At 37.6% G+C, this 27582-nt stretch overlaps 1 protein-coding gene across 14 annotated transcripts in view; it reads left to right on the forward strand.

Moving 5' to 3' along the window:
- The window catches only part of SLCO1A2 (solute carrier organic anion transporter family member 1A2), a 151243-nt gene that overhangs the window by 95283 nt on the left and 28378 nt on the right, over positions 1-27582 (forward strand). For 6 of the 14 annotated variants that reach the window (XM_024347927.3, XM_054664484.2, XM_009425758.5 and 3 more), the window contains 7 exons: positions 5422-5563; positions 9663-9795; positions 17423-17529; positions 19831-19977; positions 23120-23218; positions 23820-24041; positions 26861-27025. In XM_024347927.3, the coding sequence (XP_024203695.2) occupies positions 5422-5563; positions 9663-9795; positions 17423-17529; positions 19831-19977; positions 23120-23218; positions 23820-24041; positions 26861-27025 (1015 nt within the window). Of the gene's footprint in view, positions 1-4764; positions 4974-5421; positions 5564-7497; positions 7554-9662; positions 9796-17422; positions 17530-19830; positions 19978-23119; positions 23219-23819; positions 24042-26860; positions 27026-27582 lie in introns of those variants that run through there. The other 8 variants (XM_054664485.2, XM_009425764.5, XM_009425765.5 and 5 more) reach the window with 6 other exon arrangements.

A 27582-nucleotide genomic window follows, 5' to 3' on the forward strand; every position in this document is an offset into this window, starting at 1 on the left:
CACAAACTGATCTTACTATAATTTCTCTTTAATAGAAAAGGAGGGCTAGAGAGAGAAAAAAATTGTTTCAAAGGAAAAGTTTAACACTGGTTACGAGATTTCAGCCCTGACTTTTGTTTTTGAATGCAGATTGAATCATGAATTATTTCTTGGCTATAATAATCCTCTAAAGAGATAGCAGATTATAGTTTTTCTTTATATTTTTAGTTGAATCCCTAAGGAGATAGCTTCCATTTTCCATTCTGACACACAAATACTCTTTCGATTGTCAAAATATTAATGTTATTTATCTCTCCTTGGTTTACTTCCAAGGAAACTGGAATGATGGTATTCTCAAGACTAGAGATGCAAATCTCTCTCATTTGTCATCCCACTGAGCCCGATCTGTTTTTCACTGCAAATGCCTTTCTGTTAAGACTATACAAGCACCCTCCCTCTAGGCCTAAGGACTGTTGCGGAAGAGGTGGGTGTGTGAGATTATAAGGGCTAGGTTTGAGGAAGTGAATTAGTTCAGATCATCCAAATCAAGGATGGATACACGATGCCTAAACAGCTGGTAAAACAAAGTTTTTTGCCTTCTGAGCTACTATGTGGCATCTTTTCATCCAGCCCAACCATGAAGAATGTCATGCTATTTGTAGAATTAAAAGAAAATAACTACTGAGAGGATAAAGATACCTTGTGACAAAGCCTTCTGGATATAAGACTCCCAGTTATGAGCTGTGCAGATAGATAGATATGTATTTTTAAATTTTATTTTCATTTATTTATTTCTTTTTTGAGACTCACTCAGGGTCTTACTCTGTCACCCAGGCTGGAGTGTAGTGGTGCCATCATGGCTTACTGCAGCCTTGACCTTCTGGGCTCAGGTGATCCTCACACCTCAGCCTCCCATGTAGCTGGCACTACAGGCATGCACCACCATACCTGGCTAGCTTTTTGTCTTTTTGTATTTTTTTAGAGACAGGGTTTTGCCATATTGCCCAGGCTGGTCTCAAACTCCTGGGCTCAAGTCATGAACACACCTTGGCCTTCCAAAATCCTGGGAATATAGATGTGAGCCACGGTGCCTGGTCAATATATATTAAAAAATTATTTTTCAGAGCAATGCTTATGTTTTGTGTAGCTAATTGCTATAAGTTCATAACTAAAACCAAGATTATAGTAGCTCAATGCATAGAAGTTAAAGATAAGTCAGTTTTGTAACCTGGCCTTTGGCTGTTTGTTGACTTTTTACTGAAAAAAATTTAAGGGGTAATGAATGCTTGTCCATGTCCATTCCTATCTGGCCTAGAACATTTAATTTGCTATAAGTCTTTTGACTCTAAGTCCCTTGGCCATAGGGGGTCCACTGAGGGACAGGATGGATCTCAAGCAGGCAGCCATGCCACCCCAACAATGGTATGAGACAAAATAAAAATTTGGTAGACATTGCTGTTGCCTCTGGCAAATCTTAGGTGGAAGAAGGAGAATGTAAAGCAAAAATAAAATTCTGAGGACCCCAACCATCTGAATGGACCCTTCCTCTCAGCCAAAGGCATTCCAAAATTAACCGAAAAGCAAGTTTAGGCCATGATGGGAAGTGGGGGTGGGCCAGACACGCCTCATTGTACGCTCTTCCCTTTTGGAATTCAGGAAAAAACCAACCAGAACTAACATCAACACAGACTTTAAGTCTGACAAGAAACATTTACATCTGTTGTTTCTGAAGCCTGCTACCTAGAGGCTTTATCTGCGTGATAGAACCTTGGTCCCCACAAGCCCTTATTATAACGATATTATTTTCTATTGATAATAACTCTTCCAACCAATTGCCAATCAGCACATTTTAAAACTTTAAAACTACCTATGACTGGGAACCCCCTGCTTCGGGTTGTCCCGCCCTTCCAGATTAAACCAATGTAAATCTTACATGTACTGACCGACGTATTATGTCTCCCTAAAATGTATAAAAGCAAGCTGTGCCCTGACCATCTTGGGCACATGTTGTCAGGACCTCCTGAGGCTGTGTTATGGCCACATCCTTAACCCTGGCAAAATAAACTTTCTAAATTGATTGAGAACTGTCTCAGATACTTTTGGGTTCACAGGCATCAGCCAACCCAAATTTGTTAGTGCCTTGCTCTTGGACTTTCCAGTCTTTGGAACTATGAGAATTACATTTCTGTTGTTTATAAGCCACTCAGCTTAGGGTATTTTGTTGTAGCAGCCCAGATGGATGAAAACAGTATATTTAATCTTATTCGATTTTATTTTACTTTCAGCTCTGATTTCTTCAAGATGTTTTTGATACTTATTCTGTCATTTATTCAATAAACTTGTATTGGGTGCCTGCTATTTGTCAGGCACTTAGTAGGCACCAGGGCCACAAGGGTAAATAACATATGGCTCCTGTCTCTGACTTGCTCTCAGAATAATGAGAGAGGAACTTATAGACATCTAAATCCATAAATAAAGTACACTGTAATAGAGGTTGTAATCAAGTTAGGCACACAGTAGTGTGGGAAGATAAAGAATGAATGAATGGTTAGGGCTTACCTGGGGAGCACAGAGGCAAAAGAGGCCTCACAATGGAAGTAATAAAATACCTGAGTCTTGAGAATGAATTATATGTTTACCAGATGAACAAAGGGAAGAAAGGCATTAAAACTGGAGGAATATTATACAAAAGCACTGACCTATAAAATGGCAGGGTTACTTAACACAGCTACCTGTAGAACACTGTGTCTAAGGACAAGCAACAGGAGATGATACTGAAATATAGATGAGGCTTTGTTTACCATCTTAAAAATGAGAGATTTTTGTTTATGGGAATTACTGAAAAGTTTTAAGAAGTAAAATTTGCTAACTATGTATTTTATTAATTTATTTGACAAAAAATTATGATCCAAATTAGTGGAGGTGGCATGTGAAAGAGAGGTTGGAGGTAGACAAGGCTAGAGGAGAGTAAACAGGATTTCAATTGTCTGAGCTAAACTGTTCATACATATGAGAGATTTCATCATACGTGTGGTAGTTAAAATCATGGATGGGCATGAACTTCCTAAAGACAGCATGCATAGCAAAAGGGTAGGGAGTACAAGGCAGAGGCCTGAAAGAGTTGACCAAAGAAGAGAGAAAGAATCGAGCAGTTAGTCAGAGATATAGGTATGCATGGGGGAGGGAATTTCAGGAAGAAAAGCGAGATCAATAGTATCAAATGACTGAGAGTCATGAAGTAAGATGATAATTCAGACATAGCTTGTGGATTTGGGATATTTGGGAATCAGGAAGTTGTTTATGACCTTTTATGGAGGTAGTTTCAAGAAACACCAGCCTGTAGCAGACTATAGGGTGGATGGAAGGTTAAACAGTCTAGAGTCTAGACCATTCTTCTAAACAGCTTTGTGGTAGCTAGAGTAGCTAACCATCAAGGCTGAGGGAAGGTGTTTTGTTTTGTTTCATTTTGTTTTTTTCTCAAAAGGCAAGAAATGCCTTGGATATATTAATAAGCTAGTGGGGAAACAAGCAATAAAGGGTGTGAGGTTGAAAATAGAGAGAAAAGCCTGGGCACGGTGGCTCATGCTTTTAATTCCAGTACTTTGGGAGGCCAAGGTGGGCGGATCACCTGAGGTCAGGAGTTCGAGACCAGCCTGGCCAACATGGTGAAACCCTGTCTGTACTAAAAATACAAAACTAACCGGTCATGGTGGTACACACTTTTAGCCCCAGCTACTTGGGAGCCTGAGGTGGGAAAATTGCTTGAACCCGGGAGGTGGAGGTTGCAGTGAGCCAAGATTATGCCACTGTACTCCAGCCTGGGTGACAGAGTAAGACTCTGTCTCAAACAAAACAAAACAAAACAAAATAAAACAAAACAAAAAAATAGAGAGAGAAAAGAGCAATAACGGATGAATTAGAATCTCAAAAATGGGAAGAATGGATTCAAGAGCAAGATTGGAGGGATTCTATGTACAGGAAAGGGACACCAATCTTTCTAAAGACATAGGCAAATTAGAGAAGGTAGGGATAGAGGTAAGTTTGCAGGTGAAGTTGCTGATATCATTTGCTGATCATGAAGAAAGAGAATGTGGCTGGGTTGGAGACTGAGAAACAGAAAAGGTTGTGAGTTAACTTGAAAGGAATATGTGAGGTAGAAAATAAGTTGTGTGATTGGCTCAAGACTGGAGGTGTGGAAGGTGGAAGGTGCGAGAATTTTAAGAATTTGAGTGTGCTAGGTAAGTAGTAGGTCAAATGGTCTCCCAGGTTGCAAGTGTCATCAGAAACTGTCTTTAATAGGACCAAGCAAAAATCTGTATGGCATGTGACTGAAGACCACCATTCAAGTTGATGTAAATCTATCTATAATTTGTTCATTTTGAAGCAGTAATTAATCTACCTAACTATACTATTACCAGTATACAGTGCTCCTGTTTTAAAACCTCTTACTAAAAGCTATCTTTTTAAATTTAATTTTAAGATATGAATTTTAACTTTTCATATTTTCAGTAAAACCATAGTAGCTCCTGGTGATTACAGTGGTTCTATCTGTGAACTCATCCCTGATGTTGTTATGGATTGCATCAACCTCACTGTTTCCTGGAACTATACCAATAATAGGAAGTATGATTGATAAAACCTATGGAAATTTATAGTATATATATTAGGCAGGCAGTAAGGATAAACAGAAGCCAATGGTCCAGGTGAGCTGATTCTCCAAGGTTCAGGAAAGCTTCCCAAAATAAATGGAGTCTCATTTTTATGTGGTCCTCCATTTACACTGCAGCTGAGAAACCCTGAAAACACTCTGTCCTGGGCTTATATGCCTTAGACACAACTAGGATTGCTGAGCTCAAGGGTTGCAGAGCATCCTACTCTGGGAAGAATGAGGACATAACTCAGATTGTTCTGGATATTTCCCTCATTGCTGAGAATGCAGAATGTTTCTGACCAAGAATTGCAAGCAAGAACAGGAAAGAGTGGAGTCGGCCAAGGTAATCTGGGGACCTGTTGTCCTGCAGAGAGAACTTAAGCATATTTGCTACCGAAATAATGTCTTTGTATAATTCTGCATTCTTTCTTTTCATTACAGTATATGTATGAATTCTTTTGTACTTTAGATATCATTGTAGCTCTGAAGACATGTTTAAGTCATCAGCTATGTATTACTTAGAATGACTGTTTGTTTCTATGTATGTACCAGTATGTTATACAATATTGAGGCTGCAACTGCCTACAAAATTAGTCTCACTTTGAGTTTTCAGAGAGAAATCACAGTATGACAGACAAAAGGAACAGACTACACTTTACAGTTTCTTGCAAATTCAAAGGTTACTTAAGTTGGAGACAATCAGTCTTATGGTGGAAGGCATTTTGTCAACAGACGGCAAGTATACAATTTAAAAATAATTTTTTCTACATTTTCTTATATTTTTTTCCTAGATGTTTCTGTTGGCAATAACATGTGCATTTGTATCCAAAACACTATCTGGATCTTATATGAATTCCATGCTCACACAAATAGAGAGACAGTTCAACATCCCAACATCTCTAGTTGGATTTATTAATGGAAGCTTTGAGATTGGTAATGAATTATTTTTGCATTTCTTCTTTTTGTATTTTGTCTTATCTGTGGAGCTAGTCTGAATTTTATTCTCCTTATTTGCTGTTTTAGGTCATTTAATCTGACTGAGTTATAAGTTTTCTAAAACTAATTGATTAGCTAAGCTTAGAATGCTCGGAAATAATTCATTTAAATATTACCTCATATTAACACCTAAATATTGCCACATATCCTACCATTGTTCTTTTTATTCTAATAGTTTCTTAGTTATGTAGCTTGAGTAGCAGAGTATTTACAGTATTTATATTTAAATATCATTTGATAACCCTAAGGGATACTAAGGGTTCCATCTTTGTATTTAGAAGATACAAAGGTAGAAGACCGCAGGGCGAGGTGGCTCATGCCTGTACTCCCAGCACTTTGGGAGGCGGAGATGGGTGGATCACGAGGTCAGGAGATCGAGACCATCCTGGCTAACATGGTGAAACCCCGTCTCTGCTAAAAATACAAACAAATTGTCCGGGCATGGTGGCGGGCGCCTGTAGTCCCAGCTACTTGGGAGGCTGAAGCAGGAGAATGGTGTGAACCCGAGAGGCGGAGCTTGCAGTGAGCTGAGATTGCCACTGCACTCCAGCCTGGGTGACAGAGTGAGACTCCATCTCAAAAAAAAAAAAAAAAAAGGTAGAAGACCTAGAAGATGTAGAAGATATTGTTGGAGATCAAGGAAATTGCCTTACAAATGAAAATGCAAATATTTTTCTGCTATTTGGTCTGGGAGATTGACAGTTTTTTTTTCTAAGTACAGAGAGAAGAAAAGACTGCTTTTATAGCTCTCTGAATTCATTTCAGAGGCAGCCTCTAGAGAAAAATAAAGTCTACTCATAGGTTCTGATTTTTGTGGATGACTGGGAATATGTGACCATAGAGAGGAGAATGAGGGAAAGAAAGATTTCTTCCATGAAAAAAGTTATATAGAAATATGAGTGTCACTCCTTTCTAGTTTTATAATAGATTCCACTTTCTTCAAGGTGATAATTTCCTTTAATATAAATGTATTTAAAAAATCAGGATTGAGGAGAAGCAAAACTGAAACAAGTGATTCTTGATCTTGTCTATTAGTGTTCAACTCCCTTAGATCTTAGCCTGTATCACCTGTGTGCTGATCCCAGTGAGACAGTTAGAACTAACTCCATGTATAGCCCACGAATTGACTCAGCTCATAATCTAACAGAAGGTAGAGATGCAGATAATAATAGTATTAATTGAATGAAGTAAGTTTGGTAGCATAGATGTATACAAGTCTTACAGGGACAGAAGAAACACAGACTCATTTAGGGAAGCCAGACTCTCGGAGGATAACTAAAATTTTCTAGGAGAAGAAATGAGGTTAAGCAAGTGTGAGGAAAATTCCACTAGAAGAAGCCTAAGAAGCATGCAGCGCAGTAGCCTATGTGAGAAGCAACATTCAGCTTGATAATATTGGCTAGCCAAGATAAAGTTGGAAACGATTAGGATGTGAGCCTGCAGAAATGGGCAGGGGTGAGAAATGGGTTAATGAGAGCTTTGTGTGCCTGCTATGGCATTTACTTTTTAATTTTCTAGATGACGGAGTGTCACTGAGGACTGGAAGGGATTATTAACCTTTCTGTGCCCAGGACCCTTTTAGCATTCTAACACCATATGATCCCGGAGTAATAATTTTAATTGCATAAAAAAAACTATATGGGTGCAAAGGAAGCCAATTATATTGAAGTAGAATTATCAAAATATTAAAACAAATTTTTATATAGTAATATTTGTACTTTTAATCAACCCATTAAATTAAAAAGTTACTAATTTTAAAGTAATTATTGTGTCAATGTTTTGAATTGTTTGCAACAGCCATATTGTCATCTGAACATATCTGTAACTTCTACTGGTGACAATTGGTGACAAAGTTATATGTTCACATTGCAGTTATGTGAGTCTGAAGCACTGGGGAACTATCTGGGCTGGAGCTATTGATTAGCAAGTAAGTAGGCGTTTGCTAAAACTACAGAGAGAATTTATGAGGTTATTCAGGGAGAGGATATAGGGTGATAATTACAATGGACAAAGAATAGATCTTGAGCTGCACAAACATTTAAGGCACAGGTAGAAGAAAAGGAGTCTATGTTAAGAGAAGGAATGGTCAGAGAAACAAGAGGGGGAACTAGGAGAAAATGGTATTATGAAAAACAAAGGAGTAGAAATTTGAAAAAAAAAAAGTATCAGCAGTGTGAAAAGCATTAGAAATATCCAGTTAGACAAGGATGAAGAACTATTCCCTGGGTTTCATAATATGGAGATAACTGATGATCTTTGCCAGGGCACTAACAAATTTAGACGCTAGGAAGCAGTGAAGGTAGGAGCGACGATAGGGGATTAGGGAGGGGGGAAAAGCGGAATCTATGAATATGGATGAATGTTCTGGGAAGTTTGGAGAGAAACTAGAGAATATGTGTAGGCTAAAGTCTAGTTGAGAGAGAGAGAGAGGCTTAAAATACATATGAGAGATTTTAATTACTAGAGTAAGTGGCTGAAGAAAATAGCAGTGCCCTGGTGATGTGTTTAGTGTTGGGTGGTCAGATGGGCACCACAACTTATCAAACTGAAGGAACGTGGTAAGGCCATCAAGTGGAAAACTCAAATGCCTTCATGTTTGATTGCCCCAAATTTCATGATAAAGTAGAATATATTAACAATTTCTACCACTAGTGGGTGGTGATAGGTAGCTTGAGGAGAATGATGATTAGAAATAGTGTGAAATTTACAAATGGCAATAAATGTATCACTTAGCTTATATTTCCCCAGTCAGTTTTACAGGCAGCATTCTCCATACCTTTGAAAAAAATTACTTACCCTTTCCCATGCTTTCTCATTGCAATTATTTCCTGATAGAGCAAGGCAGTTTAAAACATGAACTCACTCTTACGTGAAGAAGGAAAGTTCTTCCTTTCTTCTCCTTTCAAAAAATAGATATGGATTTCAAACAATGGCCTCTGGAGACACTACCTTTAACACGGATGGCCTTGGTGATGAGATTTTAGAAAACTAGAGAGGTCAATGTGGCTGATATAGTTATTGCGGTGGAGCGCTCTCCATATAAAATAATGGACAAATGGACATATCTTCTACACACAAGGCAGACTAGAGAAAAATACAGGTGGAAAGAAAACTTTTCAAAATATACACCACTTAGAAAATTATTAACTCCTTGAGGAAAAAAATTTTGAAATTTTTATAATCTTGAGTCATTGCAGAGGCATTCTTTATATATAGTGGGGGCAAGGTAGATATTATTTACTGAATTAAAAATGTATGGTTTGCAAAAAACTTACTCGTATATTTGTTTTTTTCAAATCTTCATTCCACACTCTTCAAGGATTTGTCCATCAGATGGGCCTTCCCCCATTAGTTTCTTTATTCTAAAGCTTCGTCCTAAGACACGCGGATACATTTTTCATTGCCATTTTTATTCCTCAAATCCAGACTCACTGAAGACTGAGTAGAAATGGGGGTCTACTAATTTTTACTTCACTGCATTGTCTGATCTAGGGAAAGAAGTAGAAAAAAAATAGCTCCCTGTCTTGGTCATGTTGACCAAAATGAAGATATTTTTAAACAATGAGTTACAAAACATTCAGCTACCTAAATTTGACTTTTGCTTCTCTTTCTGGGCATAGGAAAACATGATAATGTTCTATGGAGTAGGCATTGAGAGAGAGGCCAGAGGTCACATGCAGGCTGACACCTTCTTTTGAACCTCATTTCCCAAGTCTAGATAGTCACAAATAGAGCCTTCCAAATTTCCCAGAACCATTCTTTAGTCCCTTTCACCGGCTTCTCTTCTTCTCCCCTCTGTAAATGTTGGTGTTTCAGAGATATCTGTTTCTGTATCTGTCTACATTGCAAAACAGAACCCTTCTTCAGGGCAGGGATTGTGTTATATTCATTTATTATTTAATGCAACCCTAGCACAAATCCAAGTATTTAAGATAGTTGTTATGCAGTAAATACTAGAATGTAAATGATTGGGTGAGGCTCTTAATTAAGACTTTGTTCATACTTTTAAAAATGATTATTCTCAATTTTTTCCTAGGAAATCTTTTGTTGATTATATTTGTGAGTTATTTTGGAACCAAACTGCATAGACCTATAATGATTGGCATTGGATGTGTGGTTATGGGCTTAGGCTGTTTCTTAAAATCACTACCTCATTTCCTCATGAACCAGTAAGTACTCCAGTCTGATAATTTTGGGTGGTCAAATTTCACTTGCAGGAAATGAAGTTGCACTTTCCTCTCTAGGAGCAATGCTTTCCAACAGCATAGGGCACTGTAATGGGAAGGGGAAGATGCACATTCTGTTCCATCTGTCTATTTGGTGATCTTGGCTGCCTCACTTCCACTTAAGTGGTCAGTTTTGTCAATTTACACAATGGGGATTTGGAACCTTTTCTTGTGGAGTTGAGTCTGGTGAAAAGATTCTCAGGACCAGCCCAAACTTGGGATTATTCCCTTCTCAGGACCATGTAAATACTTCTAATTAATAATGAGATTCTGCTTAATTGCAGATCACCAAGAGACAGAGCAGTCTGAAGGCTGATTTTTCTTTTAATTTTTACCAAAGTAACTATGTACAAAGTCATAAAAATAAAAACTATTACAAAAAAGCTTACATTGACAAAAAGTTCTCCCTTGTCACTTATTACTGCTTTCCAGAGGCAAGCGCTTATAACTTTTAGCTCTTTGTTGTATTTGCCACCAATTTCTTTCTTTTTTTTCTGTTTTTTTTTTTATTATTTATTATTATTTTTTTGAGACAGTCTTGCTCTGTCACCCAGGCTGGAGTGCAGTGGTGTGATCTCGGGTCACTGCAACCTCCACCTCCCAGGTTCAAGCAACTCTCCTGTCTCAAGCCTCCTGAGTAGCTGGGACTACAGGTACCATGCCTGGCTAATTTTTTGCATTTTTAGTAGAGACGGGGTTTCACTGTGTTAGCCAGGATGGTCTCGATCTCCTAACCTCTTGACCCGCCCGCCTCGGCCTCTGTTTTTATTTTTGTTGAGACAGTCTCACTCACTCTGTCGCCCAGGCTGGAGTGCAGTGGCGCCATCTCCCGGTTCACTGAAACCTCTGCCTCCTGGGTTCAAGTGATTCTCCTGCCTCAGCCTCCCGAGTAGCTGGGATTATAGGTGCATGCCACTACACTCAGTTAATTTTTGTATTTTTAGTAGAGATGGGGTTTCCCCAAGTTGGCCAGGCTGGTCTGGAACACCTGGGTTCAAGCAATCCGCCCACCTCGGCCTCCCAAAGTGCGGGATTACAGGCATGAGCCACCTGGCCCAGCCTTGCCTCTGTATTTCTAACTAAATGTTATTCTATTAGTTTTGAATCCTGGCATACCCTGCTTTACTGCATTTCACTTTATTGCACTTTGCAGATATTGCATTTCTCACAAATTGAAGGTTTATTGCAACCCTACGTTGAAGATTAGAATCATTTTTCCAACAGCATGTGCTCACTTTGTGTCTGGGTCATATTTGATAATTATTGCAATATTTCAAACTTTTGCATTATTTTTATATCTGTTATGGTGATCTGTGATTAGTGATCATTGATATTACTAATGTAATTGTTTTGATGTGCCACTAACTTATGCCCATTTAAGATGGTGATTTATTTATTTATGTATTTCTTTTTAGAGATACAGTGACGCCCAAGGTGGGGTGTAGTGGTGCGATCTCACTCACTGTAGCTTTGACCTCCACAGGCTCAGGTGATCCTCTCACTTCAGCCTCTCCAGTGGCTGAAACTACAGGCACGTGCCACCATGCCTGGCTAATTTTTGTATATATATATATATTTTTTTGGTAGAGACAGGATTTCACCATATTGCCCTGGCTGGTCCTGAACTCCTGGGTTCAAGCAATGCGCCTGCCTCAGACTCTCAAAATGTTGGGATTACAGGTGTGAGCCACCGTGCTGGTCTTAAGATGGTGAACGTAATCAACAAATGTTGTGTGTGTTCTGACTGCTCCACTGACCAGCCATTGCCCCATTTTTTGCCCTTTCCTTGGGCCCCCTTATAACCCTAGATACAAAAATATTGAAATTAGGCCAATTATTATAATAACCCTATTGTGGCCTTCAGGTGTTGAAGTGAAAGAAAGAGTTGCACATTTCTCACTTTAAATCAAAAGCTAGAAATCATTAAGCTCAGCGAGGAGGGCAAGTTGAAAGCCAAAATAGGCCCAAAGCTAAGCCACTTGCACCAAATAGCCAAGCTGTGAACACAAGGAAAAAGTGCTATTTCAAGGAAGACACAAATGATTAGAAAGTGAAACAGTCTTATTGCTGAGATGGAGAAAGTTTGAGTAGTCTGAACAGAAGATTAAGCCAGCCACAATATTCCCTTGAGCCAGAAGAGCAAGACTCTCTCTTCTATTCTACGAAAGTTAAGAGAGATTAGGAAGCTGCAGAAGGAAATTTTTAAGCCAAGAGAGGTGGGTTCATGAGGTTTAAGGAAAGAAGCTGTCTTTATAACATAAAAGTGCAAGGTGAAGCAGCAAGTGCTGATGGAGAAGCTGCAGCAAGTTATCCAGAAGATCTAGCTAAGTTAATTGATGAAGGTGGCTACACTAAATAACAGATTTTCAATGTGGATGAAACAGCCGCCTTCTTCTTCTCCTTCCTCCTCCTCCTCTTCTTCTTCCTCTTCTTCTTCTTCTCCTCCTCCTTCCTCCTCTTCTTCTCCTTCTCCTCCTCTTCCTCCTCCTCCTCCTTCTTCTTCTCCTTCTCCTTCGCCCTCTCCTTCTTCTTTCTTCTTTTTGAGATGGAGTCTCATGCTGTTGCTCAGGCTGGAGTGCAGTGGCGTGATCTCAGCTCACTGCAACCTTTGACTCCTGGGTTGAAGCGATTCTCCTGCCTCAGCCTCCTAAGTAGCTGGGATTACGGGCGTCTACCACCACGCCCGGCTAGCATGATCTCAGCTCACTGCAACCGTTGCCTCCTGGGTTCAAGTGATTCTCCTGCCTCAGCCTCCCAAGTAGCTGGGATCACAGGCACCTACCACCACGCCCAGTTAATTTTTGTATTTTTTGTAGTGACGGAGTTTCACCATGTTGGTCAGGCTGGTCTCAAACTTCAGACCTCAGGTGATCTGTCTGCCTCGGCCTCCCGAAGTGGAAACAGCCTTCTTTTGAAAGAAGATGCCATCTTGGACTTTCAGAGATAGGGAGGAGAAGTCTTTTCAAAATATTACTGCTAATTGACAATGCATCTAGTTGCCCAGGAGCTCTGATGGAGATGTACATGGAGATGAATGTTGTTTTCATGCCTGCTAACACAACATCCATTGTGTGGCCATAAATCAGGAGTAACTTGGACTTTCAAGTCTCATTATGTAAGACACACAGTTTGTAAGGATATTGCTGTTATAAATAGTGATTCTTCTGATGGATCTAAGTAACATAAATTGAAAACCTTCTCGAAAGAATTCACTATTCTACATTCCACTAGGAAAAGGAGAGGAGGGCAAAATCTCAACATTAACAGGAATTTTGAAAAGTTGACTCAAATCCTCTTGGATAACCCTGAGGGGTTCAAGATTTCAGTGAAGGAAGTCACAAGACTTTAGTGGAGGAAGTCACTGCAGATGTGGAAAGAGAAAGAGAACTAGAATTTAAGATGGAACCTGAAGATGTGACTTAATTGCTGCAATCTCATAATAAAACTTGAATAAATGAAGACTTTCTGTTTATGGACAAGCAAATAATGTGGCTTCCTGTGATGGAATCTACTACTGATGAAGAGCCTGTGAAAACTGTTGAAATGACAACTAATGTTTTAGAACATTACACAAAGTTAGACTTGCAAGGATTGACTCCAATTTTGGAAGAAGTTCTACTGTGGGTAAAATGCTATCAAACAGCATTATGTGTGGCTGGGCGCGGTGGCTCACGCCTATAATCCTAGCACTTTGAAAGGCCAAGGCGGGCGGATCACGAGGTCAGGAGATCAAGACCATCCTGGCTAACACGGTGAAACCCCGTCTCTACTAAAAACACAAAAAAATTAGCCAGGCGTGGTGGTGGGCACCTGTAGTCCCAGCTACTCAGGAGGCTGAGGCAGGAGAATGGCGTGAACCCGGGAGGCAGAGCTTGCAGTGCGCCGAGATCGTGCCACTTGCACTCCAGCCTGGGCGACATAGCGAGACTCCGTCTCAAAAACAAACAACAACAACAAAACAGCATTATGTGCTACAGAAAAAACTTTTGTGAAAGGAAGAGTCAATTGCCACAGGAAACTTCATCACTGTCTTATTTTAAGAAATTTCCACAGCTCCCCCAACCTTCAGCAGCCGCTACCCTGATCAGCCAGCAGCCATCAACGTGGAGGCTAAAGCCTCTACCAGCAGAAGATTATGACTCGCTGAAGGCCCAGATGATTGTTAGCATCTTTTAGCAATAAAACATTTTCAATTACTGTGTGTACATTGTGTTTCAGACATAATGCTATTGCACACTTAATAGGCTACAATATAGTGCAAACATAACTTTTATATGCATTAGAAAATTTAAAAAATTCATGTGAGTTGCTTTATTGTGTTATTCACTTTATTGTGGCAATCTGGAACCAAACGTGCAATGTCTCTGAGATATGTCTATACATTAGTGTTACACAATATGTATTGAATTCCTACTATAAAATCATTTTTACTATTTACATTTGTATAATTATGTAAATCTTTTTTACCACTGAACCATGCGCTTATCATTCTTTACTTATATAACTTTTTATTTTCCCTAGATTTAATAATTACCTCATTATATCATATGGTTAGCTTTCTTTGTATTGTTCACGAATTCATCACCAAATTCTCCACTGGTAGGGCAAATGTCTCCTCAATATTCTTATCCATATCACAGTGTATTATTTTTGTCTTGGAGATTCCTCACATATCACTTTCAATTCTCCATCTGCAATCTGAACTTGGAATTCTCTAGGCCTGCTGCATTGCTATTTCCTTGGTATTTTCCCTCATTATTATCCTTGAGAATTTGCTTTTTACCTGTTTCATACATTCAGTTATTCATTTTCTGGGATGTCATGTCTCCTGCTTTCCTCTTTCCTCTTCACTTGTTTTTGTGAAGAAAATAATCTAGTAGCTTTCCAAGAAAGTATACAAGAGAAATATAAAATGTAAGACTTTGTATATCTGAAAATACTCCTATTTTACTCCCATATTTGATTGTTACTTTGGCTTGGATAAAATTCTAGATTGGAAATATTTTCCCTAGGGATTTTGAAGACATTTCCCCCAATGTTTTCTAGCTCTATCTAACACTTGTAATCAAGTGTTATTATTCAGAATCCTATGCCGTTCTAATCTCTGTGATCAGTTTTCTTTCAGTGGAAACTATTGGAATTTTCTTTTAAGCTCCAAGTCCAAAATTCATGATAATTGTCTTGGTATAAATCTGTCTCCTCCATTGTGCCAGGAGCCTTCAATCTGGACATTTGGAAAAGTTACTTTTGTTATTTCTTTGATAATATCTCCCCTATACCTTCTTTCATAACACTGTTTTCTCTTTCTAGATCTTCTATTACTTGAATATTGGACATCCTGTATTAACCTTATGTTTTTCTCATCTTTTATCCCTACTTTTTTGTCCTCTTGTCTTCTTGTTACTTTCTGGGAGATTTAACTTTATTTTCCATGCCTTTGAATGGCTTTCTAGCTTATGCTACCACATTTTTAATTTTCAAGGGCTCTTATTCTTTGAATGTCCCTTTTTAAGGAACATACTATTCTTTCAAGAATGCATTATCTCTTCCCATCTAAATTTTGTTCATCTTTCTTCTTGGTCTCTGGCTCCTCCAAGTGTACCATTTTTTTATTTGTTTGTAGCTGTCTTTACTGTTACAGACTTCTCTCATATATCTGGTGGTTGTTTGTTATCTATTCACATTTAAGAGGGAAGAATAACAACAACAAGAAGCCAGCTGGAAGTTCTGTAAATATGTGTAGGACTTGGTTAAAGGAGGACTTCTTTGTAGAGTGATTATGCAGGGACTGGCTGTTTCGCACATGGCTCAGAATTGCAGATAACCTGTTATCCTAGACAGGAATTCATCAATCTGTTCCTTGGGAGGCAGAAGCTTAGCTACCAGCCAAATGGAAGTTGGAATCTCACTGTTTAATATGTAGATATGTAGATTTTTTTTAACTTAATACCCCCAATTTTTTTGTATTGCCTTTCTATGCTCAGTGTGCCTCTCCAGACTCTGGAGTCAATGAACATTTTCAGTTGGAGTGGCAGGGGATGTCTCTGGGAGTTGAATGTTTCTTAAACAAACTTTAAACCAAAATGTTTGCACTCTTATTGTTTTGGATCATACTCACTTTTGCATTTAAGTATCTTGCCTGAATGTTCCTGGGCTTTGCAGCATTGCTTCCTTGCAGGCACTTACAGTTGCACTTCTCATATCTTTTATTTCAGTGACCACTCAGTTACCTGCTTTTCCATTTTGAAAATCTTGTTGAGCTCTCTTTTATTGTAAAATTCCCTATTTTTTTTATCCTTGTGGAATCATGCCTTTTCCCATTCTGTTTGAAAATCTATTTATCGTCATTTTGCTGATGCTTTGGGAATGAATAGACTTTGAGTTATTGGATTTTTAGTGGATAAATTAACAAAACATATTTTCTCTTTTAAAGTATTTTTGAAGGGATCAGAGTTTCTAAGCAGAGTCTTTCCTTTTCTTTTATTTCTTAGCCTATCCAAAACAAAGTCAAGTAATATTCAGCTACTGTATACATTTCTTTCTACCACCTGCCAAAGGTGTTATTTCCTTGAGGTTGTCATGTCTCATAGGATTGTGAGTATGGAGACAGAAGCCTTTGTCTATAGTTCACAGCCAAACTCTTTGGGCATCACTGAGCAATTGTTCTAAGGGGAAGGTATTTTGAGCCTTTTTATTATATCCTATAGCACAGAAATTAAGACTATCGGTGGCATCCAAGCATAACACTCTAGCTTTTGTAGAACTCAGAAGGGCAAGTTTTCTTCTGGCTACCTTATTTAATAGAAACACAGAAAACAATCCAGCATTATTTCTAACAAACAGAGACTTCACTGAACATACTTTGAACATACTTTTTTTTTTTCCATCTTACAGCATGTAATTTACTTTCTGAGGAAAAGCATGTGGATCTTGTGGTAATTTGCTTAAATTAAATGGTCATAGTTTATTAATCCATTTGTTCTTATGAGAAGAGAAAAAGTCTACATTATGTGTCATGGTGATTGAGATTCTCTTAAGGCCTCTCATTATGATGGACAAATATTTTGTTTTTTTTAGGGGTTTATGAAACGCATGGAGGAATTATTGTAGGGTTTCTCAGAAACTGGAGGTTTCGCTTCTTCTGAGCAAACTTTAGAGAATGCCAAGTTGAAGGCTTGTTTTGTTGTTATTCCTTCCAAAGCATTTATCTTCTTAATTATGCATTATTGAATGTCACATTTTTTAAAGTTTGTGTTCCTTATCTCATAATAATTATATCCAGGAAATCATAACCTAAAAATCAAAGAAGGTTGATATTTGATAATCTAAAGGTAGATCATCCACAGGCAGATTATTGAAAGCTAAGTATAAAACGATTGTACATTTACTGAAAGTGGCAAGTTTTTTGATGATATTAACTTATGATAACTTGGATGCCAAGGATGAAAAGCCATTTTTACTGGATTTGGATATTGTGTTGTATGGGAAGCAGAAGGTAACAATCTGCACATTGCCCACATTGTCCTCATTACTTTCTTAAAATAAACTCATTTTCCCTGTGTTTATACAGATATGAATATGAATCTACAGTTTCAGTTTCAGGCAACTTGTCCTCAAACAGTTTCTTGTGTATGGAAAATGGAACCCAGATTTTAAGACCAACGCAGGATCCATCAGGTTGTCTACTTCATTGTATTGACTTTTGTTCAGCGAACTTATAACTAAACACTTTCTGCTGAGGGGCTTGAATGAGATATTGATTGAGTTAGATAAATAAACAAAGGTATGTTCTCTCTCCAGGAACTTCCAAAGGAGTTACAATGGGCAATAAGAATAGCTAATAATAAAGAATGTTATTTTTCTTATATTTGAATGTATTTATTGAGAGTTCCTTGTTTATTTATTAACATGTTATCTAAAAATGAGTCAAAGGGCCGGGTGCAGTGGCTCACGCCTGTAATCCCAGCACTTTGGGAGGCTGAGACGGATGGATCACCTGAGGTCAGGAGTTCGAGACCAGCCTGGCCAACATGGTGAAACCCCACCTCTATTAAAAAATACAAAAATTAGCCAAGCATGGTAGCAGGCACCTGTAATCCCAGCTACTCAGGAGGCCGAGGCTGGAGAATCGCTTAAACCCAGGTGGCGGAGGTTGCAGTGATCCAAGATTGCGCCATTGCACTCCAGCCTGGGCAACAGAGTGAGACTCTGTCTCAAAAAAAAGTCAAAGACATCTATCCAAGGACCACTGTTAAGTTCATCCCACAGAGGAAAACATCTTAGAAGGATGGATTTATGCTGATGATTTGGTGTATATGATTATGTAAATAGGAACTAGAGACAGAAACAAAATTCAAGAGATTTGTGTTCTATCACTGATCTTTAATAGCAGGGAAAACAGGCAAGTACGCTATAGTTCTGACTTACTCTATTCCCTTTCTATTGACTTAGGAACTTGTCTTTCTGCTCTTTTTTTTTCCCCCTCTACTGGAGACAGTGCTTTAAAATTCTACACAATAGCAGTGCTTCTTTCAGCTTCTGGTAGCCCTAGGCACCAATGTACTGGCTTCTGCCCCTTCTGTCCCTTCTGCTAAGAGACTTGTATAATCTTCTGGTTATACTTGGTCTGGAGATGACTCTGATGAGTCAACATTTTTACGGGGACATTTTTATTCTGGATTCATGTTCGTGGAAATTGCAGTAGTCCACAAGGGCAGGAATTTCATGACCATCATTGAGTCAGGAAACCAAAACAGTTTCAAAAAGTTGAAAAATATCTGTCAGAAGAAGCCAAAGAACCCCCATGGGGGAAACAAAGGAAAACAATGGCATTAACAGTGGCCTGTGTTCTCTTCCTGAGCTGGCTATTGCCAAAGACTGACCCAGGTGCTAGTCGGCTTCATTGTGGATATAGCAAAACCTTCCCATTCTGGCACATCTCCAGGAAGGTGGATTGATGCTTTCAATTTTGCCCTAGAATAGGCCTAGAGTTTGCCTGTGATCTCTAGACACAAATCACTTTGTGCATCACACAAAAAATCTGAATACCTAGAAATAGAGACTATTATTTTCTGACTGGAAATAACAGAGAGATAGCACTCACAAGAAATTCCTGGACCCAGCTGTGGTCAGGACCTCACAGTCTCACCTGGCCAATTTATAGGAGGTGAGAGTGCATTGTCCTTCACGTCCCTGAAAACGGGACTCCACAGAGCTTCCTCACAGCTTACCAGCTATTTTGGCTTAGAACATAGATGGCAAAGAGATTTACAGAATCCTTCAGAGATCTCCCTATCTTTCTCAGTTTCTATTCCCTTTGGTCTAGTCTTTGTTACTCTACTAAGCAGCTGCGGCTCCAAAGATTGGGGTGGATTTCTGTATTGAAAGTTATTTGGTGGTTACAGTATACAACATGCTCTATAGAGAACCTATGATGATTACCCAGTTAAATATTTTTAGTTTCTATGAAATAATTAGAGCTGTAGAGAATTCACACTTTAGCGAACTTTTGTTTAAATCTTATAAATATAGTACCAATTCTAGAGAAATATATTTTTGTCTCCCCAAAGTTGGGTAGGAATGGGGAAGCACTTGTAGCAGCTGAATGAGTCCAGGAGTTGTGGAGAAACTGAATCTTTTTGATTTTTAATGTTTGCCAATTTCTGTGGTGTAACACTGCTATGAAACTACCAATGAGGTGTCACTGAACACTGAGTTGGGAGGAGGTGTGTATACTCATCTCTCCCAACTCAGTAGGGACTGGCTCCAGCATATCACTTACACTTGTCCATAGTCAAGTCCACTGTCAGAAAATGCACTAGGGGTGCCCTGAGAAGTCATTTTTGGAATAGTAATATAAATCATTGACAAGGGGCCATGGTCATATAACTGTGAAATGCCTACAGAAAACATAGAATTAATATTACTGACACTTTATTGTCAAAGCGCTAATGTCATGTCTTTTTTTTTTAAATGCAGAGTGTACAAAGGAAGTTAAATCATTAATGTGGGTGTATGTGCTAGTAGGCAATATTGTACGTGGAATGGGTGAAACTCCCATCCTGCCTTTGGGTATTTCCTATATAGAAGATTTTGCCAAATTTGAAAATTCTCCTTTATATATTGGTAAGTATGGAAATCTACCTTAGCTTCTTTTCAGGGCAATATGTTCCTTGAGGTTAGAAATTAGTTATATTTTTGTAGTCTTAGTGATTTCCACAATGATGAGTAGAGTGTCTTGGCACAGTTGGCCTTCCATAAAAGTTTGTTGAATGGAGATGAGATATGCTAAATGACAATGAGCCACTTTGTTAATAAATCTACTTTCTACTATTGGAAATACCACAAGTCTAGTGCCCCTGGAGGTGACCCTTTCATTTGCTTGGCACCACACTACATCCAATCTGTTAAGAGATTTGCAAATGTTTTCTCTAAAATGTTCTGTGCATTCAAAACCTTTCTCGCTATTTTCACTACCTCTGTTTTTGTTGAGGTTCTCATTACTTTGTCTGTAGGTTCTCTTTATTAATTATTTTCTCTTCAGAATTTTATTTTCTCAGTTTTTAAGAAACATTCTTGCAATATAATTTTTCTCAAGCATTGTTTTAATCATGTCTTCTCTACTATATGACACAAATAAGCTCCTCATTTATTAAATCTGGTCTGTCCACTTATTACTCATGGCTGTGCATGACATTCACTTACTTAGTTTCTATACAGTTTCTCTTCTTAATGATCTCTCCATATAATCAGGCTTCTTCATATTTTTCACAAATACGTCTTCATCTTTTTGTTTATGTTTCTTGAAATTACCATTTTAAAATCCATGTAGGTCACCTGGAACAATAGCCAACTTAAGACCCACTTTCTTGTGCTGCCTTCCAATCTCTGAAATATTCTTAATTTATTATGCATGACTTGCTTATATTTTTTGTTATTCTATCAATAGTTGGTCATAAACTCATAACGTTTAGTATAGGGACATTTTGCCATTAATGTATGTAGGCATATCTTTTAAAAACTAAAAAAGTCAAAGAGGGTGAGAGAAGATGGAAATGATTACACATAATCCAGATGGATGAAAATATTGAGGGATCATTAACCCAAGTGACTTTTCACACATTTTGGCAACTCATTAATTTTGCAATAATCTTTTTCAGTGATTTTCTAGTCAGTCCTTTTAACTTCCTTCACGAACTTATATTAAAAGAATGCAAACACTCTCCTACAATAAATTAACAAACACCTTGCTATGATGTCTATTTCTTTATTCAACAAATACTAGGGTGTATTATATGTAAATGTAGCTGTGATAATCTCTATACATATTAAAATGAGGATGATGTGGTCCACACAAGGTTAGTAAATAAAGAACTACATAATTATTAGTACTATATATATATAGTGTGTGTATATATATGTATATACATATATAGTGTGTGTTCATGTGTGTATCCATAACCAAATAACTATAAATCAAATAGCTCTACACCAAGAAAACAGTTCCATGTGTGGCTCTGGAGTTTAGAAGAGAATATAAAAACTAGGTTAAAAGTTGGAGAATTGACCAGGTGTGGTGGCTCATGCCTGTAATCCCAGCACTTTGGGAGGCTGAGGCGGACAAATCATCTGCGGTCAGGAGTTCGAGACCAGCCTGATCAATATGATGAAACCCCGTCTCTACTAAAAACACAAAAATTAGCCGAGTGTGGTGGTATGCGCCTGTAATCCCAGCTACTCAGGAGGCTGAGGCAGGCAGATCATCTGAGGTCAGGAGTTCAAGACCAGCCTGTCCAATATGATAAAACCCCATCTCTACTAAAAGTACAAAAATTGGCCAGGTGTGGTGGCATGTGCCTATAATCCCAGCTACTCAGTAGGCTGAGACAGGAGAATCACTTGAACCCGGGAGGTGGAGGTTGCAGTGAGCACTCCAGCCTGAGCAATAAGAGTGAAACTCCATCTCAAAAAAAAAAAAAAAAAAATGGAGAGGTAATAAATGAAATCAAGAGGGAGAAATAAGGTTGCTTTGGAAGAACATATATATACTGAGAGATATTAGGATAAAATACTGGGAAAGACTTTTACTTAGTAAATAGAATAGGAGAAAGGAAAATCAAAGAAGGAATACTCATAAGAGCACAATGAAACAGTACATGTATAGTTTAATGAAACTCTTAGGAAGAAATGTAAAAAGAGGAGTTGGCCAGCAATGTCAAATAACCTAGAAAGCTAGGAAGATGAAGACCAAAAAAGGACACTAAATTAGTGACAAAGAGATCACTGGGGCTACCTGAGAGTATTTGGAGGAGAATGTAAAAGGATTTGAGTAAAGTGAGTGAGAGGTGAGGAAGCAGAGGCAGAGAGTATAGTGAAAGGAGAGAAAGCAGGGTGGATTTGAGATTTTGTAGAATCATTGGCTACGGGGAAATTGAACGCGCACAAGAGAGGGAGTATTTGGTAGAGCAAAACCTTAGAGAAGATAGAAGGGGTTGGAACCAAGAAGTTAGGTGTGTATAGGGTGGGTTCTCCAAGAACCATGGAGAAGGCAGAGATAATAGGCAAAGCCAAATTTTGAAGTGAACAGGAAGAAAGTTGAAGAAGCTCATGTCTGGATTTTCAGAGATCAGGGAGAGTTCAGCATAGGTTCTGAATTGTAGACAAGTGATGAGACAGCTGATGATGAAATTTTAATGGATAAGAATTCAAGTGAAGACAGATAGGACTGATGGACATGGAAAATAAAACTGTGGAAGTAAAGGAAGGAGAACATGATAAAATCAAAGGCTTGTATCATATAATAATAATGAGGACATAGCCAGAAGGAAGTTTCAAGTTGCAGATCTGAGAGTGAAACTTGAGGAATGTGCCATGAGAAATCCATTATAAGATGGTATTGCTTTAGAATTCCTCCCAAAACATGCCTGTGGGATGAATTAACAGGACCTTGGTTATATCAAGACCTAGTCAACGGCATGATCCCAGCTGGGACTGCCTGTGCTACTACAGCAAATCTCTACCTGTGACCCAGCATGAAAGGGAATTTGGAGGCCGGGGAAAGTGGCTTTAAATTATGAGGCTTCTTTTTCAACATTTACAGAAACAACCATCATTTATATGTACATCAAGCTTAACTTTCATATAAATTGTATATCTAGTCAAAAGTATCCAAGGCAAAAATATTCAATCTTCAGGCTTTTCATAGACCTAGAACTCTTTATGTGGGCATATAACTGTACTATAACCTTATACTTTTATTTATTTTTAGGGCTTGTAGAAACAGGAGCTATTATTGGTCCTTTGATTGGACTTTTGCTGGCATCATTCTGTGCAAATGTTTATGTTGACACTGGATCTGTGAACACAGGTAATTCAATAAAATCTATTTGTACAGTGTCTAGACTATACAAAGCATCTCAGGTATGTTATCATATATAATCATGGCCTTACTTGACCTTCAATTTGATAAATGATCTCTACTTTAAAAGTGAGAAACTCTAGTGGAGGAATTTAAATAACTTTTCAAATATTCCAAACCAGAAAGCAGTAGAGCAAAATAAAATGCTAATCTGACACAGAATCACATGCTATTTCTAGTGCACTTCAACTATATTTCTTGGTTTTACAAAATTTAAGCATGTAGGTTTGAATTTATTTCAATTAAGCAATCATTTGTTGATGACAAAATAGAACTTTAAGCAATCATTTCTTGATGATGAAGTAGAACTTGTAGCTGTTTAGTTAATACCTGCTTTTAAATCCCTTACATGATAGACAGATAACCAGCCTAATTTATTACTAGACAATATTATAACACCACATATTATTAGAAAAATTTTATCAGTGTCTGAATTATAAGCCAATTTTATAGTTGGTTGGGACCCGATAATTCTAATTTTAATAATTTTCTATAGTTCATACAGAAAATACTGACTTAAGCTAATAACAGTGTGTGTATTTTTTTACAGATGATCTGATCATAACTCCCACTGACACTCGTTGGGTTGGTGCATGGTGGTTTGGCTTTCTGATTTGTGCAGGAGTTAACGTGCTCACTGCCATTCCTTTTTTCTTTTTGCCCAACACACTTCCAAAGGAAGGACTAGAGAATAATGCTGACATCATTAAAAATGAAAATGAAGACAAACAAAAAGAAGAGGTCAAGAAGGAAAAATATGGAATCACTAAAGGCAAATATACATATTCTAAATACTATGAAATTGACCTTTTATTTCATATAGATATGTCTGTATTTTAGTCTAACACTATGATATGCTATGCTGTGTTGAGACAATTTGTCATCAACAGTCACCAGTCAAGAATACCTAACTAGTCTGATTCTTCCTATGGTACTACTTGAAAATAAATATTATAATTTGGAAGCTGAAATATTTCAGATCAGCATTTGTGTAAACTTTTATGTCAGTCTTGGCATTCTCCTCTCTCTCTCTCTTTCATATATATATACACACACATATATATGTACACACACACATATATATACACACATATATGTACACACACATATATACACACACATATATGTACACACACATATATACACACATATATACACACATATATGTACACACACATATATACACACATATATGTACACACATATATACACATATATATGTACACACACATATATATATGAGAGAGAGGAGAGAGAGGATCATGTATATATATACACACGTGTATATATATACACACATATATGTGTGCATATATATGTGTGTACATATGTGTGTGTGTGTATATATATGTGTGTGTGTATATATATATATACACACACACATATATATATGGTCCCATTTGCTCAAAAAACCGATTTTACAGAGAACATAGGTTGAATTGAAACAAAATGAACAAGCAAATTTAAACTAAGAACAAAAGTAGGAAAAAGTATACTCTAATCTTAATAGGTAGTAGAGTTTTGTAACCAATGTGTTAGTTTAACGAAGAGCTTCCTGGAAGTCCTGGAAGTTAAATCAGAAAGAAAAAAAAAAAAACATGATCAGTGACCCACCTCTCTACACTTGGTAGAGAGAAGAATAATAATTTATAAACAGAAGCAGTTCTCCAAGGAAGAAATTGTAAAACAATTTAAAAATGATCATAAGATATATGATACAGGTAATATTGAGCCACATAGTGGTTTTCCAGCAAATGAAAGGGTAAATTGCATGTAACATTTTTTTTGGTACAGAACCTCAATAAAAGCTCAAAGTATAATTTACAGAAGGTTTTTCTGTGGGAAACTAAACTAAGATAGCCTAAGTATTTAGTACTCAAGAGCACTGATGCTCAAACTTGGCTGCACATTGGAATCACCTAGGAAATTTTAAAAATGATTGATGGCTGAAAGTTCTGTAGTATTCCCAAAAGGTCAGATTTAATTAGTGTGGATGTGTGGCCTGGCTATTGGAACTTAAAAATGTTTATTTGATGGATGGTGAGGGTCTCAGTTTTCTGTCAAATGGGGATAATAATAGTACTTACTATAGAATTGTTGTGTGAAGGTAAAAGACATTCTAGCACACATTATTATTAATACTGATACTAGTGTTAGTACTTTTATGTTGTCATTGTTGTTTCTATCATCACCCATAAGTTACAATGTCAATTTGCATAGAATTTTTCTTAACAATTGTAAATTCTCTTAAATCATAATTGAGCATAATTTAATACATCTTTGGTCATTAGGAGCCAACTCAGAATCTTGCAAATTCTCAGAATCATTCTGATGATATTAAAAACTCTTCTTAAAGGATTGTTATGGACTGATAGACCTCTTGCGGTCTGCAAGATCAGTTCTATTTTCAAAATTAGGAAAGAGCTTAGCTTGTTGCAAGACATAGAAAAGAAACTTGTGCTACTGAAACTCATCTATTAGGACAGGGATGTCAACAAACATGGGTGACTTAAAAATCTTCAGATAACTCTCTCTCTCCTGTCAGGTACCCTATTCATAAATATAAATTTTACAATTATAACTCATTTATTTGCATTAATCTGTGTGTCCTCCTCTTCTAAATTGTTTATTTATTGAAATTTTGTTCCAGAATGAATTGTGAGCAGTTTATTAAGCAAACCAAGATTGTGCAAAATAAGAAAGTCAAGACAGAGAACATGTGGACAGGAAAAGTGAAAGGAAATTAAAAGTGAGAACTTGAGCCTGAATGGTAGCAGTGTGACCAAGAACATTTACTAGAAGCAGGCCACACATTACTAGAGGCAGGCCACACATTACTAGAGGCAGGCCACACATTACTAGAGGCAGGCCACACATTTGGCTCTGTGCTTTTTCTAACAGGAATCATTTTTTATTAAATCATTTACATAGTCCTTAGAATGTACCAAATGAATCAGCATCTCTGAGGGTGGGACCTGGATGTTGGTATTTTAAAAAATATCTCCAGGTAGATCTTGCTGAGAACCAATGGCAGAACCACTGAAACTGTTGTTCTGAAGAAGCAAAAAAAAAATTCCAGATACTTGAGAACATTCATATCTCATTAATTCCCACATATCTTTATTTCAAATGTTCAGGGAGTGATAAAATAAATATTTGTGTGAAATCTTCTTTATCAACTTGATTTTCCTCCAGACTTTACAGAACAAGCATCTTTCATTCTAATGAGCTGTAGAAAAAAGAATATATTAATAGAAGAACAAAAGGTTAGTAATAAAATGCTGTGGACGTAGACAATATTTTGGTCACTTTGTAGTTTTGCTTACTGATCTTTAAGACTCAACAGTGACTTATTGAGGGCAAAACTATTGTGTTCTGATCCCTACCCAGTCAGCTACATCACTGACTTCCAGAAGCCACCAAAACATTGCTATGACTTCAGCTTTCAAGGGGAAAAAAGAATTAGCAAACAATACATATTACAAAATAGTAAAAAACATAATTTGTTGAGGAGGTGGATGTTTCAGGAAAAGCCAGTCACAAAATGCAAAGCCAAGTTCGTTTGACACAGTTGTCATTCTTTCATTTCAGATTTTCTACCATTCATGAAAAGTCTTTCCTGCAATCCAATTTATATGCTTTTCATACTTGTAAGTGTGATACAGTTCAATGCATTCGTTAACATGATCTCCTTCATGCCTAAATACCTAGAACAGCAATATGGAATATCATCTTCAGATGCAATCTTTCTAATGGGTATGTTTGTTTTTCTCTGCCTTACTAGCACACTTTTCCCCCCACGAACAGTGTGATGGCGGGTGTAGCAAACTCCTAAGTTGAAGTCTTTTAGGATATTTTTTGTCTCTGGTGGATTTCTTCCTTCTAATCTCAAAAAGAAAGAAAGAAAGGGTAGGGAAGGGAAGAGGTCAGAAATTCCTTGATTTTCTTCTCTCTGAAGTCAGAATGTGAATTCATAATATTAATGCAAATATTTGGGAGTGCAAAAATTACATATTTTCAGATAGGATTCTGCATTTTACTACCAAATTTTACTCTTTTTGGTTCCAGTTCAAGGATTCTATGTTCCTCCTAATTTAATTTTTTGGTCCCCCTAGTGGTTTTAGGTGTCTCTGCAGCCACACACATTCGGCTTTTCCTGCAACCACACTAACCTCAGTGGTTTTAGCCTAACTTGGGTTTTTCCTGGGATCTTTCCACTGTTTTGAAAAGTCAGTATCCCAGGCTACTTGTATCCACACTACCTAAAGTGCTTGTGAAAGCTTCAAATACCTGGGGTTCCCCCTCACACACAC

Source organism: Pan troglodytes, chromosome 10, assembly GCF_028858775.2.
Source record: "Pan troglodytes isolate AG18354 chromosome 10, NHGRI_mPanTro3-v2.0_pri, whole genome shotgun sequence".
Taxonomy (NCBI): domain Eukaryota; kingdom Metazoa; phylum Chordata; class Mammalia; order Primates; family Hominidae; genus Pan; species Pan troglodytes.